Source organism: Chelon labrosus, assembly GCF_963514085.1.
Source record: "Chelon labrosus genome assembly, chromosome: 20".
In the NCBI taxonomy this organism is placed as follows: Eukaryota; Metazoa; Chordata; class Actinopteri; order Mugiliformes; family Mugilidae; genus Chelon; species Chelon labrosus.
The window spans coordinates 3874551-3895864 of NC_140353.1; the positions used below are offsets into that span (position 1 = coordinate 3874551).

Below are 21314 nucleotides of genomic sequence, written 5' to 3' on the forward strand. Positions count from 1 at the left end.
GCCTGGGCTGATAAGTTGAACTTGAACGCACCACAAAGACTTCAACCAATGACCAAGTGGTGAAGGGAAACCTAAAGAGATACTAGCCGGGCGTCAAGGAAGATAGGAAGATCCTGCCTCATGCTGGTCAGCTGGTTCATTAATTCTAGATGATCTTGTCGTGATAATGTTCATTTATGTGAATACTCGGATTAGATGAATTTTTTTTTTTTTTTTTTAGTCACTTCTGTTTCTTTTTCTCAAAGCTGAACATCCAATCAGGGCCACAGATGCTTGCTGAGGGCTTGACACCAGACGACGGGTGTCTGTTGGAACTACTGTTTTTTACAACCTGGACTTTATTTCTGGCATAAAATACGGCCGTTTACTCACCCATATAACTTTTGTGTAATCCGTATTCCTTCGGGAGATAATTTGATCAGCGTATATCCATATAATGGGAGTGAATGGGGCACCGAAACACAGCCTCTAAATAACGCATTATCTGCCGCGAAACTCGTTAATTTCACCAATATTTTGTTATTGTATGCTATTGCTATTCCCCATTGAGTCCGGAGTTACCTGTTATTATCATCCGGATGATGTCTTCTGATCTGGTTGATGAACCTCAGAGTCGGAAAAATATTCAGCCATGTTGCAAAAAAACTAACAGAAGCAAATTACAGGTAAACAAGCCGACAAGCCAAAAACTCCGGACTCAACGGGGAATAGCACTAGCGTATCATAACAAAATATTGGTGAAATGAATGAGTTTCGCGGCAGATAAAGCGTTGTTTAGAGGCTGCGTTTCGGTGCCCCAGTCACTCCCACTATATGGATATACGCAGATCTAAATATCTCCCGAAGGAATACGAATTACACAAAAGTTATATGGGTGAGTGAACAACCGTATTTTATGCCAGAAATAAGGTGCAGGTTGTAAAAAACAGTAGTTCCCCTTTAAACCTGAACCTGCTGTGACCACCACTAACTAAACTGTGGATAATGGCACACTTCAATCAAACCCCCCATGATGATAACGTCTCATTTTCAGGATTATTTCTTCATTGTTGCCGCCACCAGATTTTAAACTCCTTAATTTTAGGAGCACCTTATTCCTAGGACCTCTTCCAATGGTGGTCTTCTTCCCGGTTTGGTGCATACAATAGATTTAATCTCTGTGATGATGGATAGATGTCCAGACACAAGACAAATCACAACAAGAAATAACCCCTGAGTGGAATCAGCACCTCTGAGATTATCAACAAGAACATAAAACTGTAGTTTACTGCCGAGCTGAGAGGTTTCAGCCGTTTTTATCTTTACCGTCGTTTTATTTGCTCAATGGACTCGACCTGAAAGTCCTCCCGCAGCACCTGTTCTGCTTTTTACCTACAAACTGCTTACAAACCGTGAAGCGATTAGCATGTGTATTGATCCAAATGACGTCCCACGCGTCTACTCTACACGATTCCTCAAAAGCATACAGGACGCCCTTCAGGTAGAGCTCAAACAAAAAAAACGTCCCGCGCCGTTCTTTCTCATGTTAACTATTTGAGTAAGACATTGCTGTTTACAGTACTCGATGTGCTTTTCCCTTTTGCGTGTTGGATTTCCGGGATTTTAGCACCACAAACATCTACTTGTAGCCACGTCTTCGCCGCAAGGACTGCCAAATATCTGTTGTCCACTTGGCAGTATAGACGTATTGCGCTGTACTGAAAGCTGTTGCGCTGAAAGGCTACACGGAGCTGCGTCTCTTAAACACCCTGAAGGGGGAGAGAATGTGTAGGCCTGTTGTTATGGAGCTTATGCTCGCGCACTGACGTGGACTGCAAACGCAGCCTGTTGATCCAGGCTCCATGTAGTGAGGATAGTTACTGTTCTGCTGAATGTAGGCATCCGAAAACGTCAGCTCGTGGGGGTTCATGCTGGGTATAGAGCCCTGCAGCTTCTCCTTGCTCCTGTACCACAAGCAGGAGCATATAGTCTGGAAATGCAGCACCTCAGTGTAGACACCTTTCAAATCTTTAGCCTTTGTAGTGTCTTCTGCTACAGGCGTGGAAGCCGTTGAGGTTGAGACGGGCAAGAGACGAGCCACCTCTCCTCGGGGCTTGCTGACGGTCAGCAGGGCCTTCTGCCTGGCGTCCCTGCGCTCATCCTCCATGTTCATGGTCAGGAAGCGAAGCACCACCAGGTTCAGGAACGCTCCAATCACCGTCAGGCCCATGAGGATGTAAACAAAACAGAAAGCCACGTACCGGGGGTCGTTCTGCAGGGCGTCGTCCTTCTGCAGAGCCACGTAGTCTCCGAACCCGATAGTGGTGAGCGTGATGAAGCAGTAGTAGAAGGCATGAAGGAAGCTCCACCCCTCGCAGTGGGAGAACGCCAAGGCCCCAATGCACAGGGTGCTCATGCAAGAGAAGAAGCCCACCGTCACCATGTTTGCCATGGAGACCTCCGTCTGATGCATACCCAGGCACTTCTTGGCTTGGTGCAGCAGGTACCTGACGAACGTGTTGATCCGCTCACCCAGACTCTGAAACATCACCAGGGTGAGCGGGATCCCCAGGAGGGCGTAGAACATGCAGAACACCTTCCCTGAGTCGCTGCTGGGCGCTGCATGGCCGTAACCTGAGAGAAAGAGGACAGCGCATGTTTACACCTCCGACCAAAAGTAATCACTGTCGTTTTCTGAGGTGAATAAATGTGTCGACACCAAAAATCTCACCTCGTGTGATTATTTAACAAAAAAGCAGCTGCTTGACTTAAACCCACGAGAAACCAACACACACACACACTCCCACTGAATCCTCCCATTAATGAAAAGCCCACTCACACTACGCCGCTTGACTTTTGTGTTGTGAACTCACAGCTATTTATTTTTAACTCCCACCTTGTTGTCAGCTGAGCCCCTATAAACACAGAAAATTAGTCACAAAGGCATCAACGGCCGAAGAGACACTGAGCCCGAGGTAAAAACACTCACTGCTGCTTCTGTAATGTGTTTTTAGTAGTAGAAAAATATACAGAATACATATTTATAGATTATGCATTTATTTAAGCTTCAATTAAAATTGAATAAAAGAGATAATACAAAAAGTGCTGCAAAAAGAAAATTTAATTCACAGATAATGAGTAAAATGTTTATTACAGTTAATCAGATAAAAGATTCCTCTGGTTGTTTGTCAAATGTTTCCAAAGGGTGCTTTCTTAAAGGTTATATCTGTTATTTAAAATTACTTATTTAGTACCATTTACATCAGTTCTGCAGATATCTCTCAAAGACAAAACATGTGGAAGGAAATGTCGTGAAAAAATACTCTTTTAAACAGTTTTCAATCCACACAAGAAAATATGAAGATAGATACGTACAGGAAATGTTAAAAATCTAAAGTAAACTTTTACATAAATAAATAAAATTATACTGGTTCCATTAGTTTGGAGTGAATAAAGAGAAAGGAATGCACAAGGCTTGAGAAGAAATAATGATCTTTTAAATATATTACTTTTTGCACGCTTTGAAATCCCCAAACAACGGCACAGACGACTAAGTTTGCGTCCACCCCCTAGTGGTCATCGCTGGTATTGCACTTCGCACTTTGAGCTGCATTGGCCTCACGAAATTTTACGGCCATCTTTCATATACGGTCCATGAACGGAAAGGTTTTGCGACAAACCGGAAATGTGGAGTCTGAAAAAAAACTACCTTTATAAGACGGGGGAAAAAAATTAAAGAGATGCATTGTGGGAAATGATGTAGGCAAGAAGGTTCTGGGTTTGAATTCATTTGCATGAATGAATGAACGAATGAACATGAATGCAGACTTTAAATAAAGAAAAGAAATGCAAATTAGGTTTGCTTCCATTAGCTTGGAGTGAATAAACTTAAAAACAAAAAAAAACTAACTGACTTTTGGTATGCTTTGCATTTTAAGCTACGTTTGAAATCTTATCATTGTCCTGTTGTGTAAACCACAGCATGACAACGTTTTTATTGCTAATATGGGCAAACGTATAGTAGCAAGGGAGTGCAAGACACCACTAAGGGGGAGGCAGGAGTAAGAAACTAAAATGACTTTAATGAAAACTCAGAATCCAAAAGGCGCTGCAAGAAATGTAGGGTACCTAAAAAACAGCTAACTCAGATACAGAACAGATAAGGACCAAAATCAAGACGAGAATACAAGGAAATGAACGTGGGTCATATCAGAGATGACTTGACAGAAAGAAGAAACGGAAAGAAATGGAAATTCAGGGCAAATGCAGGCAGAGGGGTTACGGAGAGACAGAGTCTAATGAGGTAGGAGCACACAAGGAGAAACCACACAATTAAAGGAGGGGGGAAAGAATCAGGAAGTGAAACAAGTTAGGAAACACCTACAAAACAGGGTCACAGAAAACGTTCAAAATTCAAAACCATGACAGTGGATGCATATTGAGTTTAGAGGGAAGTTTATATACGTAAAGGAGAAAAATAGAGACAGAAAAAAGGTGATTTAATGCATGAAATAAACAAGCTATTTAATTTAGTTTAATATTAAAGATTGAATTAAGGAAGTAAGGACCATGACGGGCCCCGGAGTAGTAACGAGGCAAAGTTGTGTAATATTTTTCATCTAGATTGATAAAACTGTAATTCAGGATAGTTTATTTATTTTTTATTTTTTTTGAGACACAAACACTGTCTGTGTGGGGGTCACATATTGAGTCTTGTTAAAATCCTCGCTACGTCCCTGCTCGGAGCATCTTTCAGTGAACTCATCCGTTGGGGCGTTAAATGAAATAACTGCTGCTCACCTATTGTTGTGATCACAGTGATGGCGAAGTAAAAGGACCCGGCGAATTTCCACTGGACCCCGGCTTTGTGAGGTTTGAGCTGCAGGACGACGTGCTCCAGCTCCTCGAAGTTCTCTTTGGTCAAGTTGTATTTGCGCATGAGTTCGTACTTTCTGGCGTCGAGCTTCCTCTTGTGACTCTTCTCCTGCTTCGACTCCAGCGTCTCGAAGACGGCGGCTCCCACCACCAGGTAGGTGAGGATGCTGATGATGAGGGCGAGAGTCCGGGCGTTTTGTCTCTTCATGATAGTAAAGGAGGAAGGAAATCGTTCTCGTAGACTCTCTCTCTCTTCCTCTCTCCCTCTCTCTCTCTCTCTCTCTCTCTCTTTCTCTGCGACCTTCTCCTTACGGACTCCGGATCCAACAGAGGGGGGAGACTTTGGAGACGGAGCTGTTCTCTCAGCACCACCCCCACATCACAGTTGGGTTGCTACTTTATTTGGAGTCTTTGTCATCGATTTATATTTAGATTGCGCAGAGAAGAAGCGGTGGGGCAATCCCACTGGCATGTCGGAGGAGCTCAGATCAAGCGCTCACCTTTTGCGCAAATACGCACAAACACTCGTGTCCATTTTTCATTCCTTTCTCCTTTTTTTTTCCAGGGGGAAAGCACTCCACTGAAAAGCTGCAGAGGTGGTTGGTTCAAATATGACCTGCTGTATGATTCCTGTGCTCATTCAACTAAAATATTTACCTTGTGACTATTTAAACAGTCCAGCTCGACTGGCTTCGCAAGTTGTCTAGCAACCCAATGATAACCAACCCTTGCGTGTGTAAATATTTAAAGGAGGCACATCCTTTTCGGGCTGAGCTGCAGGGCTGCAGGATTCTTCGGGTCAAATGCAAACTTAGTTCCTTCCGATGCACAGAAGATGATTCGTTTTGGTTAAACCCCCCCTCCCCTCCACCCTCCTGCAGCTCTAGGTGTGTTCTTTTATTCGTGCCAGCTTTGAATACACGTGATCACTGACATTTAACTAACAGTGTTTAAACCTTCCTAAGTACACATCTGCTCTATGGCTGAGCCTTATCCATTATGGACTCTTTATCACAGCAGCCACTTTGACTTCAGGTGGATTTAATGGCTCATCAATTGTTCCTCACACGCAGCCAAAATGTCAACAGTAAAAATAATCATGTCTTTAAATAGCAAATATTCCACTTAAGACATCTCTGTTTATTTTATTTTATTTAGTTTTTAAAAATTGACATATATTGTTTGATTAATACTGCAAATAATAAGTGTTTAGTGGATGTTGCCGGGTTATTACAGAGCGTCTATGGTGTGCACATTTAAACACCAGATCCGATAAGACGAGCTAGTGCAACAAGTTATTTATGAGCAGCAGAAGGATGGATAGTGGTGGGTGTTTGGGAGGAACAGGTGGACGATTGGATTTTTTCTGTATAAAATATAAAAATACACAAAGACAGGTTAAATGTATTTTAAGGCAACTCAAAAAATCAGCATTTCAAATTGGAAATTTAAGGTAAAGATGGCAACCGATGTCGCTAATGCATCTTCGTAATAGACAAATCTAAATGAGGGTAAAAAGGTCAGCAGCTGATGCACACCATTAAACCATAAAGCGGTTTAAAACATCCGTTTTACTCTCAGTTTACGGGCTCTTTTGGGGGAAGAGGTCATGCAGGGGACTGGAGGTGGGGTTTGGAGGCCGGTTTATCTGATTTGTTATTTAACATCACTGTCGCAGAGAAGACAAAGGAGTATTATGAAGAAAGGTTTATTTAAGAGAAGTGTTATGGTCTCTAATCGCTCAAATGTGAAGCTGCCAGTTGAAAAGGTGAAATCAATGTTATTTTGTGGTTGTGGAACATAAAATATTGTTCTCACCTGGCTCAAGGGTCAGAGTTCATTCATTCATCTTCTGTAACCGCTTGTCCATTGAAGGGTCGCGGGTTGGCTGGAGCCTATCCCAGCTGTCATCGGGTGAGAGGTGGGGTACACCCTGGACAGGTCTCAAGTCTATCACAGGACTAACACAGAGAGACAGACAACCATTCACACTCACACCTACGGCCAATTTAGAATCACCAATGAACCTAACCAGCATGTCTTTGGACGGTGGGAGGAAGCTGGAGTACCTGGAGAGAACCCACACAGACACAGGGAGAACATGCAAACTCCACACAGAAAAGAACCAGTCGACCCATGGATTTGAACCCAGAACCTTCTTGCTGTGGGCCATCAGTGCTAACCATCATTTAAAAGCCAAAAAAATAACAAAAAGGTGACAGAAAAGAGATGGGGAGCTTCTGCAGCTGAAGAGTAGCGTCTTCTTATGCCTTTCAGGCCACGCCCCTTTTATCCACGCCTCCTCAGGTGTGGCTGATTAGGAGAATGACCCTCCTAATTAGGACACAACAACAGCAAGAAGGTTCTGGGTTCTAATCCATCCAGGCCGACTGGTTCCTTTCTGTGTGGAGTTTGCATGTTCTCCATGTGTCTGCGTGGGTTCTCTCCAGGTTCTCCAGCTTCCTCCCACCGTCCAAAGACATGCTGGTTAGGTTCATTGGTCTGTGTTAGCCCTGTGATAGACTGGAGACCTGCCCAGGTTCAGATGACAGCTGGGATAGGCTCCCTTCACAGGACAAGCAGTTACAGAAAATGAACATAAATGGGATAAGCCACAGTGACTTCATCTGTTGGTTTGTTGACCAATCAGGTTTACTCCTCGCCATCTTGATTTTCTTCGTAGACAGAAGTTACCATATTTGGACAAGTAGCAGACATTTGGTCACTAGCGGACGTTTAAGGCTGCCTGGTATGTGTCCCACTCCCACTGTCTCTGAGTGAAACAAGCTGACAGTAAAAATATTGCCAGAGTTTGGGCAGAGCTAGCTCTTCTTGCCGTCTCCACTCTTTGTTGCAACAACAACCTCTCCATCTGTTTCCTCACAAGTCAATCAACTACATCAGTCGCTCCCATTGGTGGTCGACTAAAAGTTGAGATTAGTTCGTTAGCTCGTCACCAAAGATTTCTTTCTCCTCCTCCATCCCTACAACTCGCTGCGTTTTATAAACTGTCACTGATCTCTTGTCGCCACATCTGTGCTAATCTTTTGCTGTAACTATTTCCAAAAGGATAATCACAAAAAATATGAGAAGAGGTGAGTTTAGCTAAAGCTAATGTAATAATGTGTGGAAAAAGGAACAAACTTGTTGTATTTGGTGAAAAAAGTTGAGAATTTTTGAATGGGAGTTGATTATTTTGTGGCCATCACCTAGTGGCCAAAAGAGGTATTGCACTACTTTGCACTTTAAGCTGCATTAGCTTCACTTCTCTTTTATACATGGAGTCTGAAAAGAAACAGCCTTCCTAAGACAGGAAGAATTTAATGAAAGAATTGCATTGTGGGAAATGTGGGCTCCAGCATAATTAGAGTGTGAAACGCACAAGAGAAGCTGCTGCTACAGTTTTAGGTCTTTAAGTGAATGCACCACCATAATACCAACAAATAAAAGTATGAATTAATGAGGTAATAATTACTTGCATTTGTTTCCTCGTGTTAAGACGACACATATGAAATCCTAAAACAAAATTTTGAACAGAAACAAGAATTTATGTGGACGTTAAACCCAGTCAAACAAACTGGAGTGTCATGCAGATATATAGAAAGCTTTATTCTTTACAAATTCAGTATACACGAAGACATGACAGTGGGCTTTTAGGAGTATGTTTTACTGCAGTTTGCTGATATTTTACAGACAAAACTATTTAAAAGAAAAAAAAATTAATCAGTTGATGTTTTTGCCCCACGGAGCATTCATTAAATAAATTTAAATTAAACCACCACAATATTAACAACACTGCAAAGCCAGATTGCAATAACATTTGATCGTTTATAATTTCTTCCAGTATATCTGCCCTCCAGAGTGACACACACACCGGCATCCAGCAGGACGTCTAAGTGAGACTAAACAGCAGCACACTGGAAATGTTTGAGTGCTACATAAAAATAATAAAAGTAATACCACACAGCTGTAAGTAAATAAAACTCATGGAGACTCTGGTAGCGATCTAGCGATGGTCTTTCTGGGTCTTTAGGATCACACGTGGCTGTCATTAGGTTACGCTTCAATTAAAGATATTCTGAACAGGGCCTTCGTGAGGTATTTAGAAGAGGTCTTCGGGTCTCTGGAGTTTCTACAAGGCCTCAAACTCATCAATCCTCTGCTTGGTGTTGCCCATGCGGATCTGACGGAGGGTCTTGTACTTGTCGCGGCCGACTCGGACGTTCTCGATGTGGAGCAGATCGTTCTGGGTCTTCTTGTTTTGGTCCCGGGACATTTCCAGCTCTGAGCTCAGGGCCTGCAGGGGAACAGTAATTAAACCTTAAGTACACACTACTTCTTGTGAAGTGTTTGCTTCACAGGATAAAGAGCCACCCTGTTTGTTCACCGTTGCACTTGAACATTTCATCACTTTGTGAGGCTAAACTACTTTTCTGTTTTTTGTGAATGCCCCAGAAAGAAATTTGTAGAAGAAACTTGATCTTTCAACTTTGCTCTTGTCGCTCAGTTGTAAGTCAACTTGTAGATTTGAGGCTTTCGAAGATGCTGCAATGCATTCTGGTCTATTGAGGCTACCTCTGGTCTATATTGGATTTAATTTTGTATTATTGTTGAGTAGTTCAGGCAGAGGACAACAGAAAGAGTTTGAAATAACTGCGATGTAGTTTCTGTTCTGTAGAAACTCTCAACTCTATTTTTATCTATTTTTAAATCAAACATGTTAGTTTCTTTTTCTTAATGTTAATGTTCAAGTGTTATCTCTATCACTCTTCTGTCAGTTTGGGTTATTTCTGCTGCTTCATTCTCTTCATCACTTCCTCTTCGACTACTCTTGTCACACGATCTTCTTGCCCGCTTCCTCTGAGTCAGCACCTGGGTTTTAAATTAACTGTAATTGACCTTTGGCTAAGCCCCGCCCTAGAATGTAGATTGACCAATCACAGCCAAGAGAGCTCCCACAGGGGTCCGACACTTTTTCACAGCGCTCCATTGACTTTAACGCAGGCGTCTCATATTTTCGGTCTCGGCAGGCTATACTGTCGGTATATATCCAGCATCCAGGGTATGGATAAGCCCAGTGATGTGCGTGCAAAACCCTGTGGAGCTAACCAAAACATCACCGTTACAGCTTAAGTTGCATAGTTGTTGATACGCTAGCACACGCTGAAGAAATACAACGTTATACGTGCGTAACGTTAGTCCGTTTGCTTCGTAATAACGATTATAGAAGTGAATAGAGACGTACCCAGCTTTGCATGAACAGTGTTGCTCCTTGATATTGATACCAGAGCCTTATAGATAACCAGAAAACCACAGCCCAGAAGAGAATGTCGGACGTAGCAACAGTAACCAAGGGGGGCGGGGCTTAGCCAAAGGTCAATTCTGTCATCCTCTCTTGTGCGGCCCTCCCTCCTCCTCATCCTGGTTCTCCAGGTCCTGCCCCTCCAGGTCCTGCCCCTGCCTACTACCTCCATCCGGGACTCTGCAGCAAAGGGTGCAGGCTGGAATGGAACCTGCACCATTTTAGTGAGGTTTAGTGGCCCTCCCCCCCCCGATAGCTCACCTGAGCTGAGAGGGCCCAACAGTGCAGACACTAGAAGGCCGTTCACACATTTCTCTGAGTTCATCACAGATCTGTGTTTAACCAGATGACTCTGAGACTTTATAACTCGTCTGGAAACCAGTTAGATGGCTTAAAACTTGGAGCATCTCCCTCTGACGGACATTTTGATTTTCTTGTAGCATTTAAACCTCTTTTTTTAACAGTGTTAGAGCTCAACTGTGACTTTTCCGGCACTGATAGAACTAATTTTGTATAGTTTAAGTGCTCTCCGTGTTTTTATGGTGCTTTTTGTTTCTTCGTAATTGCTTTATCTTCCATCTGGGCAGAATTCTTCATTCTTTCTTTTTCCTTGCTGGAGATAATTTGTTCTATCATTACCGTGTTCACTTACTTTTTACATTTCAAATCCCTGAGTAACATGCTACATGTGTCTAAGATGAAGTGAAATCAAAGATCTGTTGGGTCCTGTATCCCGTGACCCCTGAACTCACCATCAGCTGTCTCTGCAGGCGCTGGTTCTTCATGGCCTCGGTGAGCCGGTCCTCCTCGTAGTGGTGGTCGTTGTATCCCTGCGACTGCAGATCGGCGCTGTAGGTGCTGTTCTCCTCGCTGTGCTCGTGGTCGCTCTCGCTGTCCGAGGACGAGGAGGAGGAGGAGGAGGCCCGAATGGGTGCGGGAGAGGGGGTGGGGGTGGTGCTCATCACGATGGTCAGCTCCTCCTTCGTCTTAATCAGGGTCTCCTCCACTTCGATGGCCTGCGAGTAAAGGGGAGGTGTTAGGATGGATATGGGGGTTTGGTGTCGCGTTATAATTAGATCTGCTCGTTGTTTACAGCACGCAACATCTCATATTAACATTAATATTGTATTTTATTTTAGTATTTTATCATTTTAAGCCCAAACCAAGCTGTTTTACACCTCATTTTAAGAAGAAATGGAGTTGTCTTTGTTCTCTGCACTGATACACGGTGCAACATGGGTGCACATATACACAATATGCAGAATTTTAATACAAACTAATATAGATATATACATGTTTTTATTTAGTACAAGGAATTTAGGGGATTTTCCCTTCAGAAAATTACGAATGAGATCTGAAAACTGCAAATGCATTCATCATATTATGTATTGTATTTACAAATGGAAAGACTTCTGGCCAGATAACGCTTACAAAATCTGCATTATTCAAAATATAATGTAGCTCCAGATCATTTATTGCATATATTTCCACTTGATCTTACCATATTGTCATTTTACTCTCCATTTACACACTTACAGATGTCTAAAGTGAGAGCTATTGACAAGAGTGTGTTGTAAACCCTTTGTAAAATCTTAATGTGTGGCTAAAGAGGAAGAGTAGGAAAACAAAGACGGAAGTTTCGCTGTGACATTTTCCCGGTAATCCCTGTGACTCCATGGAGCTCGTCCCTCCTTTGATCGTGAGTTGGAAACTCACCTTGCTGTGCCATGACTCAGCCTCTTCTTCCTTGGCTCTCTTGGCCTCCTCCAGCATAGAGATCTTGGCGCTGTACTCGGCCAGCTCTGCAGCCTGGAGGCACAAGACGCGTCATCAAAATAATAAATAAACAAACAAATAAATGAAAAAGAATAGACGCCTTTATTTTTACTTATATGGTGGTTTTATGAATGGATGAAGTCATAAAAGCGTCTGCAGGAATCCACTTATATTCACATAAGTGAATAAAAAACTTTTAATTGCAGTATATTCACCTGGGAGCTAGCTGCAGCTACAAATTCAGACATTAAACTTAAATTTTAGACGCGGTGGGGAATGCATTAGTTTAAACTGGAGTTAAAACAGATAATACGTGTTTTTTTTCTCACGTGCACCACACTCACCAGCTGCTCCTGGCTCTTCAGCTGGTCCTCAGCTTGCCTGGCCAGCTCCTCCTTGGCTATAATGGCCTCCATCCTCTCAGCCTCCAGCCGGGCTGCCTCCTGCTCCACTCTCCTCCTCTCCTCCTCCAGCCTGATGGCCCGCTCCAGCTGCTCCCGAAGCTCTGCGGGACAAATTCAGCGCACAGGAAAATCTATTAAGCGCCGTGTGGTGTTAAAATAAAGCAGAGTGAGAAAATAACTTCTCTGGCGATGTCTTCTTTTAGCCTCACAGTCATTTGGATGGTTTATAGGCACATGAACGGGTAAAATATGCAGATTTCAAAACAAGAAATGAGGAGAAAGGAAAAAAAACCCCAGAAGTTTCCATAATAAAAACACTTGATTGACTAGATAATTTAGTCTAGTGCCTTTACAACGTCCATAGAAATGTGTTTTTCTTTGCAAGAACTAATATTGAATAAGCCCAGAAACTTGTCTGGAGGTAACCAAGCTTGAGCAACGCTCTCTGAAAGTCATTCTGGTCCTCTAATATAATTAAAATCTCTATTTTTAATCTGTCTTTAACTAAATTGGGAATTATTTTTATAAAAATAACTACTCTAGAGCTGATCATCTTTCAGACTCTCTGCCATTTGGATGATTTTTAGAGGTCTTACAAGGTAAAATATGCAGATTTCACAAACAAAAAGTAAACTGTTTAAAAAAAGACACGAGTAATAGGAATATTTTGCAAAACACGGCACTCAAAAACATGTTCTCTCTTCTTAAAACGGATTCCTTCCACCAAAATAATGCACACAGCTATCAAATAAACACTCATGTGATTAATCAAAGGCACGGCGATAGAAAATGCTCGTGTTTGCATGTTTTGGCTCAATCTGTGTCACAAATGCAAATGCATACGTAAGCGTGCGACTAAATGGCAATCGGGGTGTCGCATTTGGAAGGCCAGGGTTTTGCAGGTGATCAAGGTGTGCTAGGTCTGCACAACTGTGTTTTTAGAGTCAGATTTGAGTGAGAAACGACGGCACTGGGTCAAGTTTTTGATGCATGAGCTTCAGGTCTGCACAGTTGTGAGCGTAGTTTAATTTTGTGTATATAAAATGAGGCAAAACTGTGAAAGTGTAAAAGAGCTTAGGTGTTATCATTATCTACATCAACTCCTCTTGCAGCTCAAGGCAGTTTCTCCTTTGCATTTTATTTCTGTGCCCCAGTAATACTAAAAAGTAACTTGATGCAGACTGGGGGAGCTTTAAGAAAGTTAGCTTGAGTATTTTATAAGCAAATATGATCGTATTCCTTTTAGTGTCTGGCTTTAATTTTCTGTCTGTCGAGCAAATCAACAGCAGAGGGCAGTAAAACTATGTGGCACTATAATACGGTAATACTATAATCTTACAGATTAGATTTCACTGACTAACGACAAACAAACTTTTCTGATCAACATTCAGCCATGTGGACGTCTTTCTCTCGTCCCACCTCTCTCTGCTCTCTTGGTCGTCTCTTCAAACTCGTAGAGCTTCGTTATCATCTCCTGCTTCTCTCTCTCCATCTGCTCCTTCTCCCTCTCGATGGTCTCCCTCTTCCTCTTCTCGCTATCCAGCTGATCCCTGCAGAACACACGCACACACAAAAATAATAAATACTCACACTTTAATCACAGCCCACGTGAAATATCCCACTTCTCGGTCCGTCGAGATAACTTTCACCCACCTCTCCGCCTTCTTCTGCCGCCTCTCCTCTTTGGCCTGAGCCTTCATCTGCTGGACCTCGATGGTGTCGGGCTTGCGGCGGCGCATGTACAGCTCGTGGTTGCCCATGCACAGCTGCAGGATGCGCTTGTTGACCCGCAGGCGTGGAGCGTAGAAGACAAAGTCCTTGGAGAGACAAAACATTTGGAGTTTGGTGTTAAATCTTTTAGGAAACGCATGGAGAGCGGCTCCAGCTAGAGGTAACCTCTTAAACACTACCCATGGCACATGTTGCCGGAAACCAGAAATCCCCTTAAAACTTCGAAGGCCCTGCAATGCATCAACAATTCTCCACAGTCCCCACTGCGAGCAAACCCTCTATCTACCCTATGACAGATTTCGCTGGTTTGGACGGTCTATGTTCCGTCAGTTTGGAACTAGAAGATACTTCTTAGTCTTGGGCCGCCCAGAACCTTGGACCACCCCTGCTCATACTAGAAAATGACGCACCCAAACTAAATGGTGCATATTTGAGCATCTTTTTTTTTGTTGTTGTTTTTATTCAGAGTAACACTGCTAAGTTTTTACAGCAGAGGCGTAAGGAGCTTCTGTATGTGAAGGTGGCCCCAGTACAAGGTTTCTGTGTGCAGGTCTAATAATCAACATTTATTTCCTGGTTTATTGAACAGGATACCTTACGATCTTAAGTTATATTCACATCGAAATAAATAAACATTTCGTAGAGGTTTCGATAATTTTCCCTCAGACTCTTCCTATATTTGGGACAAATCTTTGTCTCCCGGAGGCTTTTTAAACATTTGCTGTTAATGTCTGCGAACGTTCTCCCAGGTCAGGGTATAGCTGAGCAAACAAGGCTAAAACAACAGCGTCTGGACTTGTCTGAGTTCTCATCTGTGGCTTCATACTCCCATGACCAGAGTCTGTTTATGATTGCAAATTCCTCCAACTGCAGCAGAGCATCTGGTTGTATAGGTAAGGTAAAGTGAAGTGATTTATTTGTCATCGTACAACGAAATTGCATGGTTGGATGGAGGGTTAGTCCTGAGCCGCTGCAGCCGCCACTGTGGGATAACCTGACCTGGCACCTACCACCCGGAGGAAACCCATGCAAACACGGGGAGAACATGCAAACTCCACGCAGAAAGGCCCTGAGAATCGAACCTTCTCCGCCCCGGGGACCTTCTTGCTGTGAGGCACCAGCGCTAACCACTGTCCCACCCTGCTACCCCAAGTCGTGTGAACTTCAAGTGTTTTCACTACTTTGAGACACTTCGTGGAACACTTACAGGGGATTTCTTGTCTATGGGCTTGATGATGAATTTCTTATCGTTGAAAGAAATGTTCCTGATTTCACTCCAGGGAAACCCGATCTTTGGAGTCAGCCTGAAAGGACGACAGAAATAAAACAGGTTAGATGTCTGTGTGTGTGTTCCTGCCGTAGTAAAATCAAGAGAATTAGGTCGACGGCCTTTTAAAGACAACATGTTTTATTTAAAACTTGACCGACTGAAGGGAAAGGTCGATGACTGCTCGTGTGTTAGTCTCCTGTCTACAACTGTAACGCTATCAGGACACAAATATGATGTAACAGTGAGGTTAGAGAGCCGAAAACAAGACAACACCAGGAAGGAAACGGACTGGCTTGATACCTGAAATAAAAGACGAACACTTACAGCATAACCACAGACTCACCTGTCGTCCTTCCCGTAGATGTTGAGCCCCAGAGCGTCGACTCCCAGCCACAGGTCTGTGCCCTTCTTGTTCTTGATCTCGAAGTAGTTGACGCCGTACATCTCCAGGTCCTGGGCGATCTTCAGGTACTCGAGCATGGCCTCCTCCCTGTTCAGATTCAAAACATTTCACAACCTTTTTTTTTACTTTTATATGCACCAATCAGCCATAACATTATGACCACCTGTCAGCAGGTGGGATGTATACACGGTTTGTCATAGATGTTGATGTTAGACGCAGGAAAAATGGACAAGTGGAAGGATTTGAGCGACTTTGTGAAGCCAGGTTTTGATTTAGTTACTGTAATGAGACCTTAACTGCTTCCTGGATTACAATTACAACTCCCCTTGGGTGAGTATCAATCAGCCTCCACTTACTTCATCATCATTCTGTGCTCCTCGTGCCAGATCTGGATCCTGTCCTCCCACTGCTCCTTCGACAGCTTGTGTTGTTCCAGCACTCTGAGGGGAGAGACGAGCTATAAGCAACCCGCGCTGGTGAAATGTAAACAGTCTGTGTATACGTGCACGGCTAAGTCAAACACATGCTGCACTGTGGCGTCCTTCCTGTCCGCTTATATCTTTTTCTTTTTATGTTGTCCCTTGCAGTCAGGCAGAAGCTAATGGGCCGCATGCTTTCCGGATTTGTTTTTCCAGTCTCAGGAGAATTTCTTCAGATCGAGCTTAGTCATTTATGAACATGCAACCTCAACTCATTCTGTGTAACGTTAGAGGGCTAAAGCTAAAAGTTATACTGATATATTCTTGCACCTGTTAATGCATACGTGTCAAACATACGGCCCGGGGGCCAAAACCGGCCCGCCAGAGGATCTAATCTGACCCGCGGATGAATTTGTGAATTGCAAAAATTACATTGAAGACATTAACTGCAATTTTTCCAATAAAAGTAATTGCTATTCCTAGGGTTCACACAGATTTAGTAAGGGTTGTGGACATAACACAACACTGAGACCTAGAACTAAACAGAAATTGAATTTCTTTTTCTTAAGAAATGTCCAGTCATTAAATGCAAACATTTTCATTATGTTCTTCTTTGCACTAACACAAAGGGAAACATTTGGAGTTGTCGTTATTTATAGGTAAATATGCTATCGTGTTATCTGGTCTGGTCTGGGCCCCTTGACATCAAACTGGACTGTTTGTGGCCCTTGAACTAAAATGAGTTTGACAACCCTGCTCTGATGAAAGAAGCTGTTGACTATTTCTTTTATTGGAAGTAGTGTTTTAACTGTGTAGATCCATTTAATTTGGATATTTAAAGCACCATTTGCCTTATAAATGCAGCTCAGTGGATATTAACGGGATAAAGAAGCAATGACTATAAAAAAAATGTTTTTTACAAATGTTGTAATCTAATACATAAAAAGTTTGCAAGTTTTACTGAAACTAAGAAACTAACATTAAAATCCCTGTAAAAGTTATTTTGTATTAAGAGTTTAAAGTCAGCTCTGAAACCACAGTGCAATATGTATGTGCAAGTATACATATTTCCACATTAAAATAAAGTTTCAAGCTTTCAAAACATGTTTTATGAACGTGCAGATTTCAGATTTACAGTGTTGGGAACTTGGGAAACAGATTAACACACCTGGAGAAGTGAGACTGTGTTGGAGAAATGCTTTTAAGATGGGAAGCTCTGACATGAATGTTTTTTTTTCTTTTCAGACTTGCAAAGCGACGTTACATTATGGCATGCTTTTAAACCTGAGATAATGTGTACGTATAGATGCCAAACTGAGCTTAATGTAACATGCAGTGAATGTGATTTGTGGTTCTTAAAATGAAGAGGATGATTTGTGGATGATAAATAATAGAAAATATGTAGGTTTATTCAAATTAATATAAAAGTTTTAGACTTCTATTCAATATTATTTTTTATTCTGTAGGTCTGTGCATTTTATTTATTTATGAACTGTCTGAGGAGTGATCTCTAGGCTTCAGATCAGCTCACACTCACCTCCGGGGCAGCAGGCGCTCGGAGGACAGGTAAGACGACTGCGACAAGTTCCTGTGGTACTCGCCAAACTTGGCCTGGATGGCGTAGGACGCCAGCAGCACGGCGGACTCCGGAGGACAGTAGATATCCTCTCCCAGAATGTCCTCCTTCACCTGCAGGAAGAAGAGCTTCCGGGTGACGTCCTGGATCAGCTCCTCGGCCACGTCCTCGGGGTAAAACTTGACCCTCAGCTTGAACTGCAGGGGAGTCTCTTTCTTCACGCCCTGAGCCATCACCTTCGACATGATAATTAAGAAGAACGCGTGAGTGTGATTACAGTAGAAGAGCAGGTACAGAATGATAAAGAGAAGAACACAGTTACTTAACATGGGTGGAGTATAGAGGATATGCTACAATAAAAGTCAGTTTAATGGAAGTAGAACAGGACACAGTGTAAGGACAAGAGTTTAACTTTAACATGAGGTCAGATTAAAATAGAGACTGTTGATGAAAAGACATACCCGTATTTAATTAAAAGCTCAGGTCAACAGCGAGGAATTTACTTATGTTAATTGTTAATATTAATTCAAGTGATAAGCATCAAAAAGCATCGACAGGCAACACATGAAATGGGATTTAGACACGATGCAGTTCAAAAGAAGACAGAAATAAGGAGACGATGGAATAAGAAGTTATTGCTCAGTAAGAGATTTGAATAAAAAGTTGAAAATTTAAACTGATAAAAGGCAAAAACACAGGTTTACAGGAGTTGTGAAAGTATTTTTTTATCCAAATGAGAAGCATCTGATGTAAATGATCTTATCATCAAATCAAAGGATTTTTGTTCGTTAGTTGGACAGACGTAAATCGGAAAGTATGAATCATCTGTAGCTGCCACATAAACTTTTTATAGTGATTACATCATCTGTTGATAACTACACAAATCAGGCATAACATTATGACCAATTTCCTAATATTGTATAGGTTTCCCTTGTGGTGACTCATGAGAGAATGGACATGGGCCTTCTGAGGGTGTCCTGTGGTGTCTGGCAACAGTGGAGGGGCCTCTGTGGATCATCCCACAGACACTTGATCAGTTTGGGATCTAGTGAATTTGGAGGCCAGGTCAACACCTTCATCTTCATGTTTGTTTGTTTTTTAGTTGTGCCTAAAGTGTTTTTGTGTGGGGATGCTGGGGATAGCTGCTGCCATCAAGGAGTGTCATTGCTATGGGGTGGGGGTGCCTGGTCTGGTCTAGGTGTGTGCTACATGTCTAAGTAAGAACATTGAAGAACACTGAATTGTCACAAGATGGTTATAATGTTATGACTGATCAGTATAAAGCAACACAGTGGTCTGATATTAATTTAATTTTTGCAAAACCACAAACTGACCTTCTTTTCAGAGTTCAGCCACATCATGAATCCTTTGCTGTCGATAAACTGCAGCCCGAAGTACCAAGTCTCCCGCAGGCCGATGGTCCTGGCCACCTTCAGACGTACAGCGACACAGATGTGACATTCTGACTGTGATTTAGCCTTTTCTTTACTTATCTTAAAAGTGCTTCAACTGTTGCGTAGTGTTTAAACACATTCCAGAGCAATTAACAGTAATCTCTTTCGCTGAATAAAAGTCACCTCACAAAGATAAAGTCGTTCTGGCGTGAAACAAACTGTTAAAAGTTTAACTTTAATTGGCAGCAACAATCAAAAGCTGCTCTGCTGGAATTAAATTGTATAAAAATTATACAAAAAAAAATATATGATATGCATTGAAGCACCCAGATGTTTATGATGCAGTTAAATTAGTGACAATATAATCATTACAATGATCTCAAAGTGCTCTTAATTGTATTTTACTGATAATATTTCTGTACTTCAGCCAAGGAATTTTATTTGTTATAAAGTACATTCTTTTTAAAGTTATACAACCATTTGTGCAAGAAAATTCAGAACAGGCATCAGGCTACGTGATGAAACGACCATCTGTGCTTGGTGAACCGTAACAAACGGACCTGTTCAAAGAGCTGCTTCCCCGTGGTGTTGGGGTGGAAGGAGAACTCCAGCTCTGCGTCCATGGTGGTGACGCGAACGTTAACCTGCGACATAAAAAGAGAGGTCATTTAGTCACATGACGCCTCAGATTCTTCTCTGTGAATATGTGACTGTGGTGAAACATTTTCATTTGGCGACAAAGCTCGGATAAAAAAAACAAAAAAAAAAAAACAGGTGGTCTTGTGGTGAAAATTCAAAATGATGCCGTGTAAATGACGCCTTTAAAGGGAGCTGTGAAGTGGATTGCTCATAAACCATAATTGCTCACTATCTCATTAGACTTTGGACTACCCTTGCAAGGTGCCACAAGGTTGAACATACGCAGATTGAAATGTCAAAACGCTTGCCAAGTTCCCTTTTTGACTTTCCCTCCGTTCAATCAACCTAAACAATTAAAGTCATGCAGAAACTGTTCACAGTATTGGTTTGAACTCAATATGCTTGATTCTGGGTATGGGGAACATACCGCAGGCACGGTGGGGCTCGAAGAAGTTACACAATTGTTTTATGAACTTATACGAGCGCACGCCCCAGGTGTAATAAAGATAAACCGGCTGAAACTTTGGCAGCAGAAACTGGGACATCCATTTATGAAACGTCAACCATGTTTCTCAATCGTTTCCACCATCGCATGCGTGAGATCTAACTCCCTGGCATCCTGCTGCAGCCTTTCTCAAATCATTGACTTGGTGGGTCATCGAAGCAGTCAACCATTACAATCAATCAGTGTGTGACCGCCTAACCTACCAAGAAACATCTTAATTCCCTGTTTAACCGCTTCCAGATTTAAGTCCTCTGATTTAAGTCCTCTGGAAGCGATATCAGCCGCTACGACTGATAAATTTGCTTTTTTGAGTTGGTCAGCGTGACCTCCTGGGACGGCTTTCTCCTTGGAGCGTCAACATAAGAGCAGAGCTGCTGTCGTAACACACCGGCGGACCTCCTCTTATCAGTTTTTTCTGCAAACTGATGCTGAGAACTTAAGCAACTCCAACTGAGGACATTCAGGACTTCATAAGGGTTTCTTTGTTTGAGACTGATTACTGATAAAAGGGGGGGAATAAAAGAGTTAAAGCGTTCAGTCATGAGTTCACATGAATCACTCTAGTCACTAATTATTATCTGATACGGAGGGAAGCAAATGCAACACTCAGCTCAACTGTAGCTGTGAAGAATCACTTTAGTTGCATTTTTTTTTTTCTGTCAGGAATGTGTGCAGCATGGGTCAAACTCTACACTGGTTAATGAGTAAGTGCCAAGTAGGATTGCTGCCTCTTGGGAGAAAGAAAATAACTCCTGAACACGGAAAAATAAGATGTTCAAAATCAGAATAAGACCAGAAAGGTTTAAATGAATCGTTTAAATAGATCTTACCGTCTTGGGCATCTTGGCTCTGTTTGGCGGACGAGCTCCAGCAGAAGAAAGTGTTTCCCAGGCTGACTGAGGCTGCAGTGGCCGACTCCCAGCAGAACTCCCACCTGATAAAGACAGCGACTCGGCTCTCGCTGGCAGACTCAAGGGCAGGGCTTGTGTCCTTTGAACTCGGCTAGCGGTGACGTGGGAGGTTTCAACCTGGTGGCTATCA

The 21314-nt window shown here is 42.5% G+C and overlaps 2 protein-coding genes across 2 annotated transcripts; both read right to left on the reverse strand.

Moving 5' to 3' along the window:
- Positions 1 to 1093: 1093 nt before the first annotated feature.
- kcnk3b (potassium channel, subfamily K, member 3b) lies at positions 1094 to 5062 on the reverse strand (the record flags this gene model as incomplete). The annotated part of the gene is made up of 2 exons (XM_084569219.1): positions 1094 to 2613; positions 4780 to 5062. 2 exons carry the CDS (start codon positions 5060 to 5062, stop codon positions 1721 to 1723), a joined length of 1176 nt encoding a protein of 391 aa, XP_084425345.1. The 3' UTR covers positions 1094 to 1720.
- A 3522-nt stretch (positions 5063 to 8584) lies between these two features.
- ezra (ezrin a) lies at positions 8585 to 19924 on the reverse strand. The gene is made up of 12 exons (XM_084569218.1): positions 19690 to 19924; positions 19070 to 19165; positions 17697 to 17971; positions 16097 to 16180; positions 15681 to 15827; positions 15275 to 15371; positions 13990 to 14153; positions 13756 to 13886; positions 12277 to 12437; positions 11873 to 11965; positions 10909 to 11172; positions 8585 to 9151 (listed from the first exon to the last, which is right to left on the reverse strand). Exons 1-12 carry the CDS (start codon positions 19795 to 19797, stop codon positions 8987 to 8989), a joined length of 1785 nt encoding a protein of 594 aa, XP_084425344.1. The 5' UTR covers positions 19798 to 19924; the 3' UTR covers positions 8585 to 8986.
- Between the last annotated feature and the right edge of the window lie 1390 nt (positions 19925 to 21314).

What these genes read in the sequence shown, in the direction of transcription:
- ezra (XM_084569218.1), bottom strand. Translation starts at nt 19,797, where the DNA reads ATGACCTCTCTTTTTATGTCGCAGGTTAACGTTCGCGTCACCACCATG. An exon ending in GAGCGCCTGCTGCCCCGGAG is followed by an intron (nt 16,181 to 17,696) that starts GTGAGTGTGAGC and finishes CTCTCCCCTCAG; the next exon opens with AGTGCTGGAACAACACAAGC. An exon ending in GAGCACAGAATGATGATGAA is followed by an intron (nt 15,828 to 16,096) that starts GTAAGTGGAGGC and finishes GAATCTGAACAG; the next exon opens with GGAGGAGGCCATGCTCGAGT.